The sequence below is a fragment of the Colletotrichum fioriniae genome (assembly GCF_027942845.1).
Source record: "Colletotrichum fioriniae strain IMI 355084 chromosome Unknown scaffold_8, whole genome shotgun sequence".
Lineage (NCBI taxonomy): Eukaryota > Fungi > Ascomycota > Sordariomycetes > Glomerellales > Glomerellaceae > Colletotrichum > Colletotrichum fioriniae.
The window spans coordinates 695399-714458 of NW_027076844.1; the positions used below are offsets into that span (position 1 = coordinate 695399).

The 19060-nt window shown below is 51.2% G+C and overlaps 6 protein-coding genes and 1 non-coding gene across 7 annotated transcripts; 2 read left to right on the forward strand and 5 right to left on the reverse strand.

Moving 5' to 3' along the window:
* Window positions 1-2845: 2845 nt before the first annotated feature.
* Window positions 2846-4367, forward strand: N0V96_006998 (uncharacterized protein; the record flags this gene model as incomplete). The annotated part of the gene is made up of 5 exons (XM_065757884.1): window positions 2846-2848; window positions 3035-3119; window positions 3174-3242; window positions 3296-3898; window positions 3952-4367. 5 exons carry the CDS (start codon window positions 2846-2848, stop codon window positions 4365-4367), a joined length of 1176 nt encoding a protein of 391 aa, XP_065613407.1.
* A 3633-nt stretch (window positions 4368-8000) lies between these two features.
* On the forward strand, window positions 8001-9206 carry N0V96_006999 (uncharacterized protein; the record flags this gene model as incomplete). The annotated part of the gene is made up of 1 exon (XM_065757885.1): window positions 8001-9206. One exon carries the CDS (start codon window positions 8001-8003, stop codon window positions 9204-9206), a length of 1206 nt encoding a protein of 401 aa, XP_065613408.1.
* Window positions 9207-9274: 68 nt separating this feature from the next.
* Window positions 9275-10281, reverse strand: N0V96_007000 (uncharacterized protein; the record flags this gene model as incomplete). Its single annotated transcript, XM_065757886.1, has 3 exons — window positions 9275-9500; window positions 9554-9781; window positions 9839-10281. The coding sequence occupies 3 exons, from the start codon at window positions 10279-10281 to the stop codon at window positions 9275-9277; spliced, it is 897 nt and encodes a 298-aa protein (XP_065613409.1).
* Window positions 10282-11051: 770 nt separating this feature from the next.
* On the reverse strand, window positions 11052-12918 carry N0V96_007001 (uncharacterized protein; the record flags this gene model as incomplete). The annotated part of the gene is made up of 2 exons (XM_053192472.2): window positions 11052-11993; window positions 12055-12918. The coding sequence occupies 2 exons, from the start codon at window positions 12916-12918 to the stop codon at window positions 11052-11054; spliced, it is 1806 nt and encodes a 601-aa protein (XP_053050236.2).
* A 1615-nt stretch (window positions 12919-14533) lies between these two features.
* On the reverse strand, window positions 14534-15860 carry N0V96_007002 (uncharacterized protein; the record flags this gene model as incomplete). The annotated part of the gene is made up of 2 exons (XM_053192473.2): window positions 14534-15747; window positions 15854-15860. 2 exons carry the CDS (start codon window positions 15858-15860, stop codon window positions 14534-14536), a joined length of 1221 nt encoding a protein of 406 aa, XP_053050237.2.
* A 1037-nt stretch (window positions 15861-16897) lies between these two features.
* Window positions 16898-17524, reverse strand: N0V96_007003 (uncharacterized protein; the record flags this gene model as incomplete). Its single annotated transcript, XM_053192474.2, has 4 exons — window positions 16898-17101; window positions 17161-17211; window positions 17277-17417; window positions 17522-17524. The coding sequence occupies 4 exons, from the start codon at window positions 17522-17524 to the stop codon at window positions 16898-16900; spliced, it is 399 nt and encodes a 132-aa protein (XP_053050238.2).
* A 590-nt stretch (window positions 17525-18114) lies between these two features.
* N0V96_007004 lies at window positions 18115-18207 on the reverse strand. Its single transcript has one exon. It is a non-coding gene; the product is annotated as a tRNA-Arg (tRNA).
* Window positions 18208-19060: the final 853 nt, after the last annotated feature.

The following is a 19060-nucleotide window of genomic DNA, read 5'->3' on the forward strand; positions in this document are numbered from 1 at the left end:
ATTGCTGCTTAATTGATCGATTCCGCCGACGGCGCCCCCAACTTGTTAGAGGCCAGATGCCCGGCGGCACTCTTTCAATGTGCCAATGGTCTGATGGTGCGACTTGGGTCGCGGGGGAATCATCCCTTTTGATATCGGTATCGCCACTAGCAACCAGAGATCCCTGAGATATCTCCCAGTCAGGGGGGAAGGGATTGGCTAGGCTGGCCATTCAAGTGCCGGACACTTATCCGGGAATGTCACTGAACCCAGTCGCTAGGCACCCTTACTAAGGTTAAGCTCATTGCCCAGCGCTACTCCAAGTCTGGTAATAAAATTGCACGGAATACATAAGAGTGATGAAGGTATCGAGCCGGAGCCGGTTGTGGTCTTCGATGCCGTTACGTACTTTGAAAATGCGAACCTCCCTCCCCGCAAAGTCGATGGAGCAGAGAGTCAGCGGAGAGATCAATTGTGGCCCTGAAGACGGAGTTTGGGTGCCGGTTAGATCCACTGATTGCATGGGCGAAAAGAAAATCTTACGCAAGAGCTTGACTACGCTTTGCGGGGGAACAGGCCGCCGGCTCTTAGCTTTGGGGGAATTTGCTTAGTAACAAAACAATAGGGTGTGTAGAGGGATCTGGTGAAAAGTCTAGGCGATTAAGGGAAACAAACACCTCGAGTGATACAAAATCCCTATCAAATTGAGTTTCGGTGATTAAGTCTGAAGATGTTGATAGCTCAAACTAAGTACATGTAGGCTTCTGGCTGATGGGCGCTTCATGTGAGAAACCCGGCTCCCGCTCACTTGGCAATTTGCTGTTCATGGATGGTAAGAACCACGGTTGACATGACAGCTTCAACCTGCGTTGAAATGTATAAGCTCAAACAGAAAGAATGATAGAGAATTCAGAATATGGAGCAAGAGGATTATAAGTGCTACAATTCGAGCTACCTACTATGCTTGAACTTCGGACTCTCGGACTTCCACACAGCGAAAAATCCGCGCTTCTGTTTAGACCTACCGGGAACGGGCGAGGCAGCTAAATAGCGCCAGCTGCCAAGTTCTGCGAGCGTAGCACCAGCCGCCTTCCAGCCTTGGCTTAACACTCAGCCTGGAAAATCATGTCCATATATGACGCATGCACTGATGAGTCCTTTATGGTCAATCGGCTCCCGAAGGCGCCGTCTGCCGAATAGCATGCCCCAATAAAGACTCCACATCGGCCCGGGTGGGATCGAGACCCAGGGGCGGCTTCTGCACAGTCCCGCGAAGGTTTGAAATTCCCCGTTCGGCTTCATGAACCCAATCTTCTTATTTGCCGTAACGTTTGACGGCAATGCAGATCCCGCCATGTTACTGTAACGGTTCCCACAACTGGCCTTTAAACACACGACATCACATCGCCGTCGCAAATAATAAGTCAAAGCTGACAACGCGGTGAGGAAGTTCGGTAAACGTTTTTTGATACTGCTTCTTTTCGGACAGAGTAAAACGCCGTGACTAAGTGGACCATTTTATAGGCATTGCAAATATTAAAAATAGTTACTGACCTTCGAGGTGAAGTCCGCAGACAGGTAAAGTATCATTAATGTTGTCCAGAAAGGTGTGGCACCTAAGCTATAGCTATTGTAACATCAGTCCCATGTAGTTATCTAGGTCCATATTGGTCTGGTTTCTGGCGGAATGCATCAAAGCCATTAAAATTCGTCCTATCTGCAAGAGAATGTTGTGCTTAGTTGTGGGGCTTTCATCAATAGTTGAGATCAGGAGGACGATGCATAGAGGCATTGCAATTCTAATCAATGACGTAGGTAGTGAGGATTCCCCCAGATCATGTAGAGTTGCGTGTAGAACATGGCTTTCAGAAGCTACACATTCGCTTCTTAAAACTCTGGGGAGCCAATCCCAAAAGGCTCGGAGCAAGCTCTTGGAATGAACAGGATGCTCACACAGCCCATCAAGTCCATACAAAGACTTACCGGTGGAAATTCAGTTCTTCGATTGGGGTCACAAAGCAACGCCTAGTAAGATTAACGGCGCTTGCCAACATTTCCTTGAGTCCGTATGAAACCTGCACTCTCCCGCCGGCTATCGAACTGAGACACGAACTATCTATGATTCCACTGAAGTCCACCCGAATAAGGAATGCTTGAGACTTGAAGTTCTAGAAACTGAATGATGGGCTCGCTACTTGGCATGAAGGGCTCGGTGCATGCCGAGAGTCCGCCTCGAGTGGGCAGTGTCGATCTGCGCCAGTCCGCTTCACGGATCCACCCAGTCCACGACACGCTTCATCGTCCAAACTGGCGACCTGTGGCAAGATGTTCATGCCGAACCAAGCTCTTATTTAAGGTCTATTCACTTTCTCAAAGGTGTGTTCATGAATTAATTACAGTCAGTTCCCAGCATTTAAACTTTTGTAAAAACCCCAAAAGACGGCCAGTGCTCGAAGCCAATTTTGCTTTCTTTTCTCACTAGAGCACTTTTGGTATACCTTCTGTCTTACCTCAAGTATTCAGACAACTCGAACAAAATGGGTTCTCTATTACCCACGACGATTCGCATCGACGCTTCGTTGTTGAACTGGCACCATCTGTCTTCAACAGCAAGCTTTTTGATACTTTCATCGCTGCTTCTTGGGATACTCTCACAAGTCCTGGGCCGAAGACTTAAAGTACCCACGCCACTTTCGGAAGAGGTGTCCGATATTCTCAATAGAAAGCGGTCATACGGCGCAAACGCCAGGAAGTTACTCGACAAGTACTATGAGCAGGTAGATTGAGTTATTGAAGAGTTGCATTGAGCCTCGTAGCTAATGCGCTTGTCAGTTCAAGAGCAAGCCCTTCGGAATTGATACCATGGATGGTATGTTTACTCTCTCGCAAAACTTTGAATAAAAGTCTGACTTTGTGTAGGCGTCAAAGTCGTCTTGCCCCTTGCAAGTGTAGACGAATTGAAGAGTCACCCGGCATTGAGTTTCAAAGCCTCCATCGACAACGTTTGTTCATGTCACTTTTCACTAGTCACAAGTATGCTGACTTTTCTTTCTAGGATGCTTTGGTCAACTATACGGGCATTGGAGGTGTCGACGCCTGGGGAGTACATCAGATTCTGGCAAAGATGAATCCCAGCTTGGGTTTGTTGAATCCTCTATGATATTCTCAGAGCTCAATACTAACCGAGAAAAAAGGTGCCTACGTTCCTGTTTTCCATGGGATGATCCAAGAACACCTTCCAAAGTTTCTTGGATCTCCGACAGGTATGACCCACAATCCTAGTATAGGTACATGACCTTGCCTAATTTCTATCCAGATTGGACACCAGTAAAACCCTATCAGCACTTCTTCGAGCTTGTGGCGATTCTGTCTGCGAGAATTATGCATAGCGATGAAGCAGCCCGTAATCCCGCATGGACCAATCTCTCAATGTCGTTTGTACACACCGCAATCGAATACGGCTCGGCTCTCAAGCAGTGGCCCCCTTTCCTGCGTCCATTCGTCGCCTACTTCCTCCCGGAACGCCTAGAGAAGGAAAAGCAGTGGGCTGAAGGGCGCGAAATTGTCGCCAAGTCCATGGCCAGGAAAAGAGCTCTGGGTGGTGCACCTCTGGAGAATCCTCCCACGATGCTTGACCACCTGTCTAGCGGGGATCATGCAGATAAGGCCGGTGACCTAGACCTACAACTCTTGATGCAGATGACCCTCGCCGTGGCGAGTATTCACACAACCTCTTCTTCCATGGTCCAAGTTTTGTATGATCTTGCTGCGTACCCTGAGTTTACCGAAGAGCTTCGCAAAGAGGTTGTGGAGGTCTTGGAGAGTTCTGGGGGAATCTTTACCAAGCAGTCACTTGCCGAGATGAAAAAACTCGACAGCTGGATGAAGGAGAGTTTGAGAATGAATGCACCTGATCTGAGTAAGTCAGCGTCTTCCCACCAGAATCAAGTACGGTTTCTTACAAGCTCGAAGCTACCTTCCAGCGCATGGCTACGAAGCCTGTAACCCTAAAGGACGGAACTTACATCCCTGCCGGTACGAAGATGGAACTACCGACCAGCGCTATCAACTTTGACGCTTCCATCTACCCCGATCCGCACAAGTTCGATGGCATGCGGTCGTACCGTCAACGCCAGGAAGACGGGATGGCACACAAGCATTCATTTGTCAGCGTCACTCGTACGGAGCTTGGTTGGGGTTTCGGCAGGCATGCGTGCCCGGGCAGATTCCTTTCCGATGTTGAAATTAAGCTCATGTTTGCGGAGTTTCTCCTGAACTACGAGATCAAGAACTTGGATGGACAGCCACGGTCCAAGAATGTGGAATTTGGAGTGAACGTGCTCCCAGATCCGGAACATCAGGTTTTGATCCGAGCACGAAAGGTCTGATATCACCAGGGTGCTTTCTAAGGAGGGTGAACTGAGCCTGTCTGTAGCGACATCATTGGCAGCCTTTCAACTTTCATTTGTGTAAGAGCCTGGCATGGAAATCATGATTTGTAGAATAGCGTAATAGAATTAGAGTCAAGAGATCCCAGCTCAAAGAAAACGTCTCCCAACTTCAATCTCGGTAAGGTTGAACTAAGAGTTGTATCATTAATTCGTGGCAGATTAAGCGCACCTCTCAATGAGTGCGTTTCTCAACAGACTCTCAAGTTGGAAGATTCGTGCTACTATTGCGAGGCTTGCAGATGTTGTCTGAAGAATTTCTCCTGTCGACGGAGAGCATACTTCGTCCTGCCTGAACAATGATAAGCCCCAGGCATGTAAAGAAACTCAAAGTCCTTGTCTGCATCATTCAAAGCCTTGACCAATTGCAGAGTGGACGCGGGATCGACGTTGTCGTCCATTTCTGCAACGATTAGCAAAAGCGCTCCCGTCAATTTGCTAGCATGGACCACATTCGATGAATCCTCGTATGCTTTGTCAACTGGATAACCCATCCACTGCTCGCTCCACCATATCTTGTCCATTCTGTTATCGTGACAACCGCAATCGGCGACGGCTGCTTTGTAGAAGTCACCGTGAAATAGAAGTGCTCCCACGGCATTCTGTCCGCCTGCCGATCCCCCAAAGATCCCAACTCGGTTTGCGTCCATCCACGGCCGAGTTTCCGCTGCAGCTTTGATCCAGGCTATGCGATCAGGGAACCCGGCGTCCTTGAGATTCTTCCAACTCACGTCTTGGAATTTCTTTGATCGCCAATTCGTTCCCATGCCATCAATTTGAACAACAACGTACCCCTGCTCTGCCCACTGTCGGCGCGAACGCAGCGCACTGAATTCCTTTGGTACATGAAATCCATGCGGGCCTGCGTAGACGGATTCTAGGATGGGGTACTTTTTCTTGGGATCAAAATCTGGAGGGCGAACGATTATACCGTAGATGGACTCTTCGCCGTCCCGTCCAGGGCAGTTGAATCTCTCGGGTGCGACCCAGCCGTCTATTTCTAAACGATGAGAATCTCCTTCGTCACCTTCGAGATGTACGACCAGCTGTCCAGTTTCCATACTTCTTAGAGTGGTGCGTGGAGGCGAATCCACCCGCGACCATGTATCGAAAAAGTATCTGTGCCCCGGAGAGATTGTCCAGTGGTGTGTACCATCTCCATCGGTCAGCACTTTGAATCCCGTCCCATCGAAGTTGACACGAGCCAAGTGCGTATAGTACGGATCTTGACCAGGGACCACTCCGCAAGCTGAAAACCAAACCACTCTCGCTTCCTCGTCGAAACGAACGAAGTCTTTCACATTCCATTTTCCTGTTGTTATCTGACTCTTCAACTTCCCTGATTGAAGGTCGAAGAGGTAAAGGTGGTTAAAGCCGTCTCGTTCGCTAGCCCAGATGAGTTCGTCGGTATCTTCTATCAAATGTCGATTGAGCTTCGTGGAGTAATCAATGAATGTGTCGCTGCTCTCTTCAACTAGAGTCCTAACAAGCCCGTCTGAGTTGATCCCTATGACACGTAGGCGTTGATGGCCACGCTCGTTGTATATGAAGCGATATTCCGAAGAATCACGACTCCATCCGATGTTCCGCAGTTCGTAGGGGTTTTGAAATAAGGCTGCGTCCGTAACGACCTCTTCTTTCGTGTCTAGATTAAACAAACGAGGACGATCAACTCTGACGCGATCTCCAGCCTTCAAATAACGGATGCTTTTCGCCTTTGGCTCGAGCTGATCTTTCGGAACAGAGTCGCGAAGATGCACTTTATGCTCTTCCTCCGGGACGAATTGCCAGGCGACACAAAACTTCTTGTCTGGAGACATCCAGATGTTTGAATCATCATACTGATTGTATTCGGCGCCGTTACCTGAAAGACGCACCTCTTCCTTGTCCTCATTCCGGCACCAAAGGTCGAAGTCTCGCACAAAGAGGTGGGGCGAGTCCTTCTCGCTCAAGCCAGACTCTGGGCTCGTTTTCTTGTCACCTTTCTCTTCAACACCGTTTTCTGAGTTTTGGGGACCGAGCTCATCCATGGTAGTCTCATCAATAACCACAGAAGAGACAATTTCTTCGGGTGTGGCGTAGATTGCCTTGACAGTCCCCGACTCATCGACAAATTTCCAGACATGACCGGCATAAGTTCTTTGAGTGTTGCTTAAACCACTTCCAATCCCTCCATAAAGCACTGGCTTGCCTTCCCAGTCTACCCAATACTTCTTCAAGTCCGCCTTGCTATTGTTGACAAAAGTGATAGTGACGGAGTGGTTCGAGTGCACAGATGCACGTTCCTTAGAGATGAACGGCGTCGTGGGCAGATTGAGCGCACCCTCCCACTCACTAAGATTGGCTTCAGTATCAAAACGCCATTTCTTTCCCTCGTAGAGAAATCGGATGGAGGACGACTCGTCTTCAAGGTCGATCCATGTGAAGGGTAGCTTGAAAGCGTCGAATTCTCCATCTTTTTGGTTGATTTTCTCTTGAAGCGCCTTCGCTAGCTTATCGTGGTCAAAAGCTGGGCGTCGCTGCTTCTCTGTGGCATTGACGTAGATGAAGGCGAACCTGTCGGCTGGTAGATTCTGGCGATACCAGAAGGCGCTGCCCTCAGATAACCAATGTGGGGAGACTCTAGCTTGTTGGATGTAGTCATCTTCCATGGCGATCCGCTCACTGAAATAAAGCTTGAGAAAAGGTAGGTAGCAGTATATCAAATGCTCGTCTGTTGAAGGAGGAGAGGTAGGAGGGGTCGGCGCAGCTCAGAGGGAGGTCAAGAAATGTAAGACTTTAGGCAGCACTGACAGATCATTGGTGTAGTTGTCTGCACGAAGTTGCTGCAGGCGACAAGACGCGATGCCAGCCTACGCCGCAATTAACCAGCTCTTTTTTGAGTCAGCATGGCAATCACAGTGGCAGGATGTCTAAGTTGCTTTTTGGAATTTTAGATCAACGCAAATACTGTTCTCAATGAGTTGTTCTCAGGGCCTGGCTTTAGCGTGCACACCTCGCAACTGAAAGCACTGGGTACCCCTCCGTTGATCAATCGGAACGTGGCTAGAGACCAGACGGTATCGAGGGACAGGAACCCCGCAATTAGTTGATAAGTCTCATTCAACCGCAGGCTAGTTTCACCAGGCATCGCACACTCATTCGAGTACGAGATATATCACGACCATCGTGGCCATGTCATTTTGACAGCATGACAGAGAGGAAAGTCCAAAGAGGTGCTGCTAAGTCTACGGTGGAAGCGCCCGCAAAGCAACTCAAAGGTGCGTCGAATGCTCGTCCACTCCTTCAGCCGATCATGTGCTGATTAGCCCCCAAGGCTGCGCTAATTGTGAGCGTCGTCGAATTTGCTGCGATCGACAGCGCCCTCATTGCGCCAAGTGTGACAAGAAAAGGCTTTCTTGCCCTGGTTATGACCGCCGACTTCGATGGGTTGAAGGGGTCGCCGCAAGGGGACATCTGCGGGGCCGAACGATCCCGACGAGGCCGTCTTCTGAAGATAAGACCGCATCTCGAGAAGAGGACTCGAAAGACATCATCACTGAAATTTCCAAGCCAGACAAAAGGAAAGGCTTCATGACTTCGGTTGCCATTCTGAATGCGCCAATCGCCCAAGCAACTCAAGCTTGCGAGTACCCCGACTCTCTGACAAGGGTGTTCATGGACTATTACAGACGGAACTTAGCCGGCCTGATGGTATGGATGGACTCAGACGAGAACCATTACCGTACACAGGTTGTTCCTCTAGCCGCGAATCAACCAGCAATCGGCTTCGCGATCATGGCTTTCGCGGCTCAACACGGCGCCATGACGTTGCTGGATGAGTCCGTCGCCGAGAATGCTCGCGATAGGTGCTTGCATCTGATACAAACCCGCGCCCAGAACATGACGGCACGACTGATCGAGGGCGATGATTTGGACAACCATGACGACTTGGCAGATGCAGAATGGATGCTGGCCTCGATTCTTATCATGTGCAACTACGAGAATGCCCGTCGCCGCCTGCAAATCGCCGATGATCACAGGCGCGCGGCCCGGACGATTGTTAACCTTTTCAAATGTCAGAACTCCATCAGCAACCGAGATCTGTTTGCTTTCTTGCGAAACCAACTAGCCATAGATGATGTGCTGGCAGCTACGACATCGTTTGACCTGCCCCTCATTCGGAACGCCGTCACACCGGCACCTGGCTCAGATCATCTGCTGTTTTCGACATATCTGGCCTTTTTGCACCGCGTCACGCTTGTGTCGGCAGATGCCGTAGAGTGTCATCCTTCAATATCGCGCCTACGAAGTGGTCTCACGATGCCTCTTATTCGATATGGGTTTGAGCAAGCAAGAGGCGCCACGCTGATGGCGGCCGGGCGACTCGGACTAGCAGGATCAAGCATGTCCCGTGATTTCATACGTCTAGTTGAGGTTTATCATAAAGCAGGGCTGCTTTACTCGATAAGGTGTCTCGACTACGCCATCGAGCACGCCTCGGAGCGCATTGTAGCCGTAGCTAGCCTATTCGACCAACTGACTGGATTTGAAGACCAAGCTGCCTTCGTTCAGAATCTAGCCTGGCCGACGTTCATTGCCGGTACCGAATGCCATGGAGATCAGCATCAACAAGAAATCATCACGGGCTTGCTCACGGCGATCCATGAGGGCACTCGTTTCAGCTACTACCTGGATGCGGTGAACTTTCTCAAGGAGTTTTGGGCTGGCAAAGACGACGATTGGCGACCCCTCGCTCGCATGAGAGAAGCCATAGGGCAGCGAGTTCTTGTGGTGTGAGCAACATCAACGCCCTTTGGAGAAAGACGGAAACTTCTTTTTAATTCGTCAACATGAAGTGGAGACTACTAGAAATCGACCGTCTCTTCGTCCTCGACACCGAAAAGCACTCGCATTGGGTCCTGGTACTTCATGAACCCAACACCCGGCTCGCATAGACCATACCCCAGAAGACGTTGTGCCTGGGGCTTCATTTTCTTCACTCGCTCAAACGGTACCATGAGGAACTGATTCTCTGCAGGACGTAGTGTCGGCTGACACAGGAAGATACCAACAGTCTCTCGATATTCGTCCCTGTCGAGGAGCGTTAGCAAGGGATACTCTCTGCACGTCGGCGATGTACTCACGTGGTAACATTCCCTCCGCCCGCATGGTACAGGTTTCCGAGGAAGATCAAGGCGTCGCCGGGTTCAAGTTCCGCTGGAATAGTCTCCTTGTCGAGCGGACGACGTTCGGGACCCCAGAGGTGCGAGCCCGGAATCACGACAGTCGCGCCATTTGCTGCTGTTGTTTTCGTCAAGGCGGTGACGCAACCAATCAGGACGGGCAGCTGCTTGTCATGAGGATGATAATCACTGCAAGCCTCATGTTAGAGAATCTCTGCATCACAGTAAAGAGGCAACAATGCTCACTTGTCGTCACGGTGTAGCACTTGTTGCTTCCCTCCTGGATTCACCCGGAATCCTACTGTCGAAGAGATGATGGGCTTCCCGCTGACAGTCTTCTGTTTGTCGCCCCTCCAGAAGGTGAACGAGGAAGAGACCAGAGCATTCGCGACATCAGTATACAAGCGGTTGCATGCGAGCTCTACACAGGCGTCTGATATTCCCAGCAGACCGGATGCTCTCTGCGTCGTTGCTGGAAAGAAGCCGTACTTGTCTGGGATGTCTTCGTCAAAGTACGGCTTCAGGTCTCGCTTGATCTCTGCGGCGAGTTGGAGATTGATGAACTTTTCTACTATCACGCCGCCATCACGGTTGATGATCTCGACGAGCTTCTCTGTTGTGGTTGATGGATCCGTTGCATCGCATCGGGTAATGGAGGGACGGGAAGTAGGGGCCTCGGGATTCGCCATGATGTAAATATTCTCTGTTCGTGCTTTGCATCAGACGGTGCTGCTTGCAAACCCATTTTTCTTAGCAAGCGGTCAATCTACTTTATATCTGCCGTTCTTCTAGTCCATCTTGCTAACACCTGTTCTTCCCCTGCTCGTGTTGGGATCAAGCATTACGTTTCAGTCGTCATCTCTCTAATATTGCCCATCTTTAGTTTGGCTTATCAGGAAACAAGTCTTAAAGTATGCGGAACACCACATCGCATAGAACACGCCGATAGCAATTGAGCTCGTCTCAGAGGAGAGCATTTCGGAGCTGGCCACGATAGCCAGGAACCCTGCGCTGTCAAGTTTCTCAAAATAATGCCCTAATTCGGTTAGTGCTTTCGCGCGATGATAAGGTTGCGGAATCAGACTGGTGGATGGGTGGGGATAGATGAGACGGAAGAAACTCGACATGAATCGGGTCGCTCAGATCCGGTACCGGCTCGTAGTTGCAGGGTTGGTTGGAGAATGCCTTGCGATCCGAGAACTTGTGATGTATGGCGTGGTCACCGGTAAGCTTCAATAGTAAGACCGGTATCCGCCATTTGTAAAGACAATTCACATCGTCAAAGGCGTTTGCGTGGGATTTATGCTCGCGAAATTACTCTATTAATTCTTAGTCGATCTACGTCTCGAGATTCCAACCACCATAGAAAGCAGAGGGGAAAAGAAACAAGGCCATGCTATGTCATCATCATCAAAAGCCACGCCGAAATCAAAAGGATCAGATTTCATCCCGAACCTCCTTAGTCAGACGAAACCGCAAACTTGCTCAGAGCCCTCAGTCTACCACCGTAGAAGTAAAGCAGCCAGATTCCAAGGATACCAATTGTGCTTAGTCCACCCAACAAACTTGTTCCCCGGGCGACTCCCAAGTTTTGGTACATCGGGCGGGCGAACAAGATGCTAGCGAAGGCGAAAGCGGAGCGGAAGAAGTCGTTGCCGGCAAAGAGACTGGCGGCGTACTGCGGGTAGGACAGCGGGACGTAGACAAAGATACACTGCATCACGACGAAGACGGTGGCACCATAAACGGTGATGCCAATGGTCGGTGCGATCCAATGGATGGCCGGGGATGCTGTCCAAGCGAAGATGAAGAGGCCGATGGTGGGGCCGAAGGAGGCGGGGAGAGCGGGTACGAGACGGTTCTCCTGGATCGGGAAGCCGAATTTCTTGATACGGGGTACCATGTAGAAGGCAAGGTAGGAGACGTAGACGGCGATGCCGAGGAGGCAGGCGACGAGGATGCAGAGGAAGACGAGGCCGATTTCGCCGATGGACATGCCGTAATATACTGGGTACACGAGGGGGAAAACCTCGAAGAACGAGTAGTAGATGCCGTAGATGATGGCAGTGTAGATCTGGACGAAGAGGATGGCCGGGTCCTTGATTGTGATCTCGAGGGGCTTGATGAGGGCGTCAATAACGACAGCCGAGGTCTTGAGGTTGCGCTGGTCGATTTCGGACTGGGACATGAAGCGGTCGTTGCCCGTCAGCTTGCGGAGACGCTGAGCGCGGCTGAGGAGGATGTTGGGCGTCGAGGTCTCGGGGAGGAAGAAGAACATGACGAGGAAGACGGGGGCCGCGGCCCAAAGGATCTCCCAGAGAGACCAGCGCCAGCCCATGGCGGGGACGGAAAAGCCTGACAAGAGGGGCCCAAGAGCTGGACCACAGTATGCTGCCGACACCTATTGGAAGAATGAGCATGATGATGTTTGATAGTAGATGTCAAAGTTGAGAAGCACTTACCCAAGCAATGAGGGCGTAGGGAAGGTTGAGCAGACTGTACATATCTCCCAGAGACGCAGCACCTGATGCCAGACAGGGCGAGCCGAAGAGACCCTGTAGAAATCGGAGAACCATCAGGCCAGGAAAGTTGCTAGCCAAAGGTGCGGGAATCGACACGATCACAAAGAGGAACATGGTCACGATGTAAATCGGGTTACGGCCGATGCGAGGGATCTCAGAAAGCGGCGAGAAGAGCAGAGGACCGATACCGTAGCCTAGCACAAACAGCGCCAGGCCTAGCGAGACTTCAGTCATGTCGACGCCAAACTCGTGGATGACGCCCTCAATGGAGGGCGTGTAAATCGCCGAAGACATGTAGACGACAAAAGTGTAAATGCAGATGACGGCGGCGATGAGCCCGCGCTTCGCGTTGGACCAGTTTTGAGGATTCTCGGCATCGTCGCTAAAGTACCAGTCCACCAGGATGGCACCATCCTTTGTCTTTCTGGGTGCGATGGGGATGCTCTTGGTCTTTTGGATCTCGTGGATCTCGTCGACCTCGAGCCGGTCTGCCGTATAAGGGACCGTCTCCTCTCGGCTCCGTGTCCGCTGGAGCGAGGTGCCATATGGTGCAGCGTCTTCGACTTCCTTCTGTGAGAGCTTGTTCTCTTCGTCGGCGGCGTGGGTTGATTCGGAGGATCGGGGTGATGCACTGGCGTCGGCTGGGGTTGCTTCTGCCGGGCTGGGCTTCTCAGAGTTCAGGACGTCAAGCCATTGTTGAGGAAGTTGGAAGTCGGGCTTCTCTTCCGGGTATTGTAGGAACTTGTTCCGTGTGATGAAGCGGATGATTTGGCCCACTGGGGCATCTCGTATTAATTGCGCCATTGGAACGGCCGATGATGATGTGGCTTTAGATTGTGTGCTGTACACAACGGTGATGACTTTGGGATATTAGAGCACTTGTTGGGCGGTTTGACTTGCTTCTGAAGCTGTTGAGTTATCTTCAGTTGCCAAGGGTGCAAGACTGGAGAGATGAGTGTGTGGATTGACAGAAAAATAGACGATGATGATACCGACATCACGTCTTCTAATATACTGACCATCATCTCAAGCTTTGCCAAGCAGACATTGGCGTCGACAGCACTCAAAGGCCAAAGAAGCAACATGACTGCTAGCCTGATGACCGATCAGGGCCAAAATTTGGTCCGTCCACGGCATCGGGCTTACAAGCGATAACTACGATGCGGCGCGACTCCAGCACGTGTGGCATTATGAATCACAGCCGGGCTTAAGTTTCTCGAATGAGCCGGAATGAGATAGGCGCGAACCAGCCGTCTGGTGCGGATGGCTATCTCGTTTGAGAGAGAAGAGGGTGGGGGACCCCGCGGAAGCAGGCGTCGTAAATCTCTGTCTCTCCCTGGGGCATGGTAAGATCTAAACGTGCGTGCCGTGTCACCAGGGTATTGGTTTGTCCGTTCTCGTCCGTCTGGAGTTGGCGCGTCCCCGTCGATTGTGCCGACCAGAGTGATAGGGAGACATGGTGCTAGGGCTGACATGACGTTGAGGGACAACGAGATGGCGTGCCGCAAAGTTGGCGGGTTTTGGAATTAGGAGCTAGAGCCAAGGAGATAGCATCTGCATACAGATCGCGAAAGTACTCGCTGCTAGTGCCAGTCAGTTCCGTGGAGGCGAAGGTGAGAAAACGAGCTAGCAGACAATACTCAAGATTATCACTAATCCGCGTCCGGCTTTTGGTCGATTTATCAGCGAGCTCCGGAACCCTTGAATGATCACCGCCCATGCATCATCTGATTGGCTGCACGGTCAGGAACCTTAAGTCTGGCTGGATCGAGCTTTGAACTGAATGCCATCCCACGGATGATTCAGCCATTTGGTGTGCACGATCCTTGTGATTGAGATGGCATGTCGTCTCTCCAGACTTATTAATCGATGGCTTTTGCCAAGCCGTTGAAGAGTGTCTTTCAGTCGGCAGGCTGTCTGTCAGCTTTGATTCTCAATACACTGCCGCATATTCGGCTAATGCGACAGGGGAAGAAAATGTATGATGATGTAATGGGACGACGAGTGCTTCTTTGACACAATACAGGAGGAGACTTGTAACGAAGGGGTGCTTGGATTCGCAATTAGCGCGTCGAGGGATGTTCAAACATTGGCCCGGCAGGCCTGCATGCCGGGTTGAAGGCCGGATCCAAATTGATGAAACCAGATGCATAGATAACCTCCGGTGTCTCTCGGTATGTTCCGTGGTGGTCGGGATAAGGTTGCGACGCTATAAGCTGACAATTAGTCACCCCGTATGAGTACAGGTGGTGTTCACGACGTGACCGGCGATTGGAAGCTTCTGCAACGCAAATTTGGCTGGCTCGTGCCAAAGTGTAGTATACAGCCGCCGCGGTTGAATCCGAGTGCGGCATACCTTCTCTCAAAGGTGACTATGCGAGTGCTCTTGGTAATACAAAATATACACGGACCGTCCATTTTATGATGGGAAGCGATATGTCATCTCGGTGTCCTCTCGGTCCAACCCGGAACTTCTCTTGATCTCGTCGGCAACGGATGCCATAACCTTCGACAGGCCCGACTGGACGTCCATATTCCGCCTCTCGGCCTGCTCGATCAGCCACCAAACCCGCACGTCCTGCACGTCAAGGGATTTCCTGACGAGGGTGAGTAGCGTCTTCCTGTTTATCCAAAAGCTGTCCAGTTCTGGTTCCTGCCCTTCAGCCGGCGCAGGAGCTTCGCCGAACAATCTCACACACTTGTACGCGAGATCCAGCTCACCAGCCACGGCGTACTCATGCACGACCCTCGCAAACACGGTACGATCACCCTTCAGGGCCAACTCAGGGTTTTGCGCAACAAGAGCCTTGAGAGCTTCTGTATCCTCGCACGCTTGGAGAACATAGCGAATGGTGACGTGGTTAGGGCTGGCCTCGGTATACTTGTGCGCATTCTGGTAAATCTCCAACGCTTTCGCGAAGCCGTGCGTTTCGACAGCGGCTTCAATAATGACATTGAGCGCGGCAATGGGGACTTTGTAGCTGCGGACAAGCTCAGTAAGAGTGTTAAGAGCCGGGTCGATACTCTCTGGCTCTTTCTTGATTCTCTGGTAGATTGGACGGGTGCTGGCGTATGGCGCAACCGAGATGGCCTTGAACATGATGCACAAGACCCTTAATGCGCTAACGATATCGCCAACGCCGCCGTAGCATTCGATCAGCGCCTCGTAATGATGCGCGACAAGTTTTCCACCTCTCTGTGTGACGAGCCGCGCCGCCCCTGTGGCAAGCTGATAGTCGTTCTGCCTGGCAGCCGTGTTGATGATATTAAGGAGCACCCCGTCCGAAAGCTGCTCCTTGTCCTTCTCCAGCATTCTACCCCATACGTATCGCGTACCCTCGTAGTGGTAGGCATCGGAGCAATTGTCGAGCAGCGAATACCACAACGCAACGTCGGTCTCGCTATCAGAGGAGTGAACCTTGCTATGCGCCAGCTTGATCGCCTCATCTATAAATCCGCGGTGGGCGAGGCTGAAAATGAAGATATCGAAGACCCATGAAGCTATGGGTACTTGTTTATGAATGAGGTTCTCTATTGCATCAAAAGCAAGCTCGATCTGTCCGTCGCGGAGGAGCCCGAGGGCGACGTGAGCCTGTCCTGGGACATCAACTTCGGTCCATGACTGCTTCATGGCTGCAAGAATCTCGTTTCGAAGTAAGTAATCGGGATGTATCGCGAGAGCCTATCCTCGTTAGTCCAAGCGGCAATTCGGATTGTCTTGAGGAAACATACAGCCAACGCGGCATGGGATATTGAAGGCGAAGTTGTGAATTGCAGTCGCTTCATCTCCGTGAAAAGCTGTGCTAGGAACGCCGCCGATCCTTGAACATCGGCCGTAGCAACGATCAAGTCCTCGTAGAGTTTCGGGCTGAGCTCAACACCTCTAGCCCGTACCAGATATGTGATGATTGTTGCGACCTTCTTAAAGCTCTTTGGTTGGCCCCGGAGGACCTCCAGGGCATCGAGGATTGCAGGCAGCGGGGCTGCTCGGAGCTGCTCGTTCACGGCGGGGAGATTATCGTCCACAGATCCCGAGTCTTCTGCTTGTCGAGATGCGTCGGCTTCCGCTAGCTCTTCACTATCATGAAGCTTCAAATGTCCTTCTGCCTGAACGACTGAAGGTGTGACAGTCGTGTATCTTCGACATCGTGTACGATTCGCAGGATGGCGGGTGGATGGGACGAGGTGATTTCGTTGGCGCGTCGCAAGCGATGTTCTCGGAATAACCTGTGAATTGAGAAGCCTAGCCGCAGCCTGCGTATCGACAGAGGGGCAAAGACAGCGCCATAAGCCGTCGAATACTACTCGAGTGCCCGACATGGAGCTGGCAATGCGGCTGGGCACGGGGTATACAAATTTCTGGAGAGCTGCAGCTTGCACTTTTCGGAGCTCCTCTCACCGAGATAATCCCGGTGCAAAACTGGATCACGTGATACACTCAATCGATAATGCGCATTGCGATAGACAACGAGCATGCACAAGCATCACGGCTGGTATATGAATAAGCATTGCCTCATGGGAATCTTTTCCTGCTTTTTAAACGTAAAATGATTATGTTGATACGCGTGCTCCCAAGGCGGGCGGCCAGAGGCCGATAACGCAATGCTGATCCAAAGGCCTTGTAATTCTGAATGGCATCGGCATTCGTATCCCTTTCCATGCGAGACGTCCGACATGGATGTCTATAGCCTTCAGAGGGCCACATTCTTCTCGCACATCGCGCAGAGTAGCCGCAGGGAGCCGTGCATCGACTGGGCTCGTCATGATCGTGTCCGGGATATCATCATTGCCCGCCACCACCACCACCACCACGGTTACCTCTTCCTCTGCCTCCACGGCCCTGGCCTCTGCCCCGACCTCTATCACCACCGCGGCCTCCGTGGTCTCCTCTCGATCCACCTCTGCCACCGCGGAATCCTCCTTGCTGGTTCTGTTGGTTCTCCTTCACAACGTCAATGATGTCGTCGGGTACTCGTAGGTATTTGATCTATGGCTTCGTCAGCATGTCGCTCGTGACTGGGACTTGCGCTCTCTAAGAAGTCGTACATTGTTTCCTTTGACGTAAACTTCGGGTATCTTGACGAACTTGTCGCCTTCCTATGTGCTCGTCAGTGGTCTGGCGCGGGGCATGGGGGCGATGCATCGACGCGGGCGGCGCGTACCGGACTCGTTTGGACGACCTCCTTCAATGTGAGGTTCATCCACGTATCGCACATGACCAGGTGGCCATTGAGGGTTTCGCCGTTCTTCAGCTCGACGAGCATAGGGTGCCCTTGGGCGGCGTTCAAGAGACCGAGGGGTAACTGCGACAGCTGCATCAGCCAGCGCGCTTGGAGTTGAATGCGCGAGACACCTGCGCGAAAGTTTTGGGATGTTTTCCTGTTCGAGAGAGCGCATGAGGACGTACCATTTTGTGATTTGGGCTCTGGAGCTTGCCGTGGGAAAGGAAGCTGAGCTGGAGCTCAACGCGGACGGTTGACGATTATGCGACCATGGAGATTTAAGTGGGTCGGCTTCGGTGAAGGCCCGGTGAGTGGCCATCCGCACCAGCGCCGGACGCGGACGTTGCTGAGGAAAGACACATTGGGGCACATCGGCATGACGTCGACAACATTGAGTACACTTAGTCCCTAAGGAAAACCGCCCCTGACATGGCGTTTCGTACCAAAGTACCTACCTATTTTAGACAATTGAACAAACACTTAGAATGCGCAACTTTTTTTTTCTTTTCTGTTGCAAGCTGGCAGCTTCCGAAAGCTTCTGAGAAGGAATGCACTTTGTTTTTCGATCATCCTGTGTCAAATGTCAAGTCACATGTGCTAGAAGCATGGATACTATCCGTATGGGCAAGCACCAATTGAAGTTCGCCTCGACCCAATTAGAGGTCTCCTACAAATCATTTTTCAAGTTTGACCAAAAATCTCAACTACACTGCATGTCTACTACACAAAAAGAGATGTCAATAGTCCGGAAAACAAAAGAATGCGGAAAACAAAAGAATGACCAACGTGGGGCTCGAACCCACAACCCCCAGATAACCACTCGTCACAGACGAAGTAGAAGTCTGATGCGCTACCATTGCGCCAGCCGGCCAGATCTGCTGACCAATCGCTGATTGGGCAGGTTGACGGCGGAAGCTGCGTCTCGACAATTGAAGGTTCTCTTGCGCGCGACGAAAATGCGTCCTGGGCAATCGCGATTGTTTGCAAGCGCCTCAGAAGTTCGTAATGCTGCTACCTAGGAAGAGTGTTATAGGAGCGAAGAAACTCCGATTAGATCTGAACCTTTACAAGGCTCTAAGTCAAAGAACTTGACAAAGTTTCAAATGTGCATCAAGTTTTATTCCCCTCCCCAACTTTCCTTTCCGATCCTAGTTGGGATTGGTGAGGAAGCTTTCGACATCTTCCATATTACCCCACAATTACTTTGCAATCAATTCCCTGGGGTCAGGACAGGAGACTAGATTGCAGCGATACCAATTCATCCAGCGTACTTTCATTCTCGTGGCCACGCTCGCAACAAGACAGCTTTCAAGTCACATCATATGCTCTAAATCGGGGCATCGGAGTAGTGATGCACTTTCCACTTCATGGGAGAAAGTACTAATTCTGCAATCCCTCCTAGACTTGCAAATAATCACAGGTTTGCGAGATCGATTGCTTCAGCTGGGATGGATTGGATCCCGACTCAGACCACTGTGTCGCCGACGAGTAACACACTGGAACAAGAGCCTAAGCTACCGGTATACGTCCAACCTCCACCAATCACTCTTACCAAGTGCTTGCTACCCACATCTTGAATCTGCCTCGAAAAGTCGTGAAGCATTCAGGGATATTTGTGGGTGGTTTCACAGCAAACTACTCTTGCTCGATTGCTCTGACGAAATGCTCAGATGGCCTACTGGGTGAATGATACAATCTCTCAATCACTGAGTCCATTTGCATCA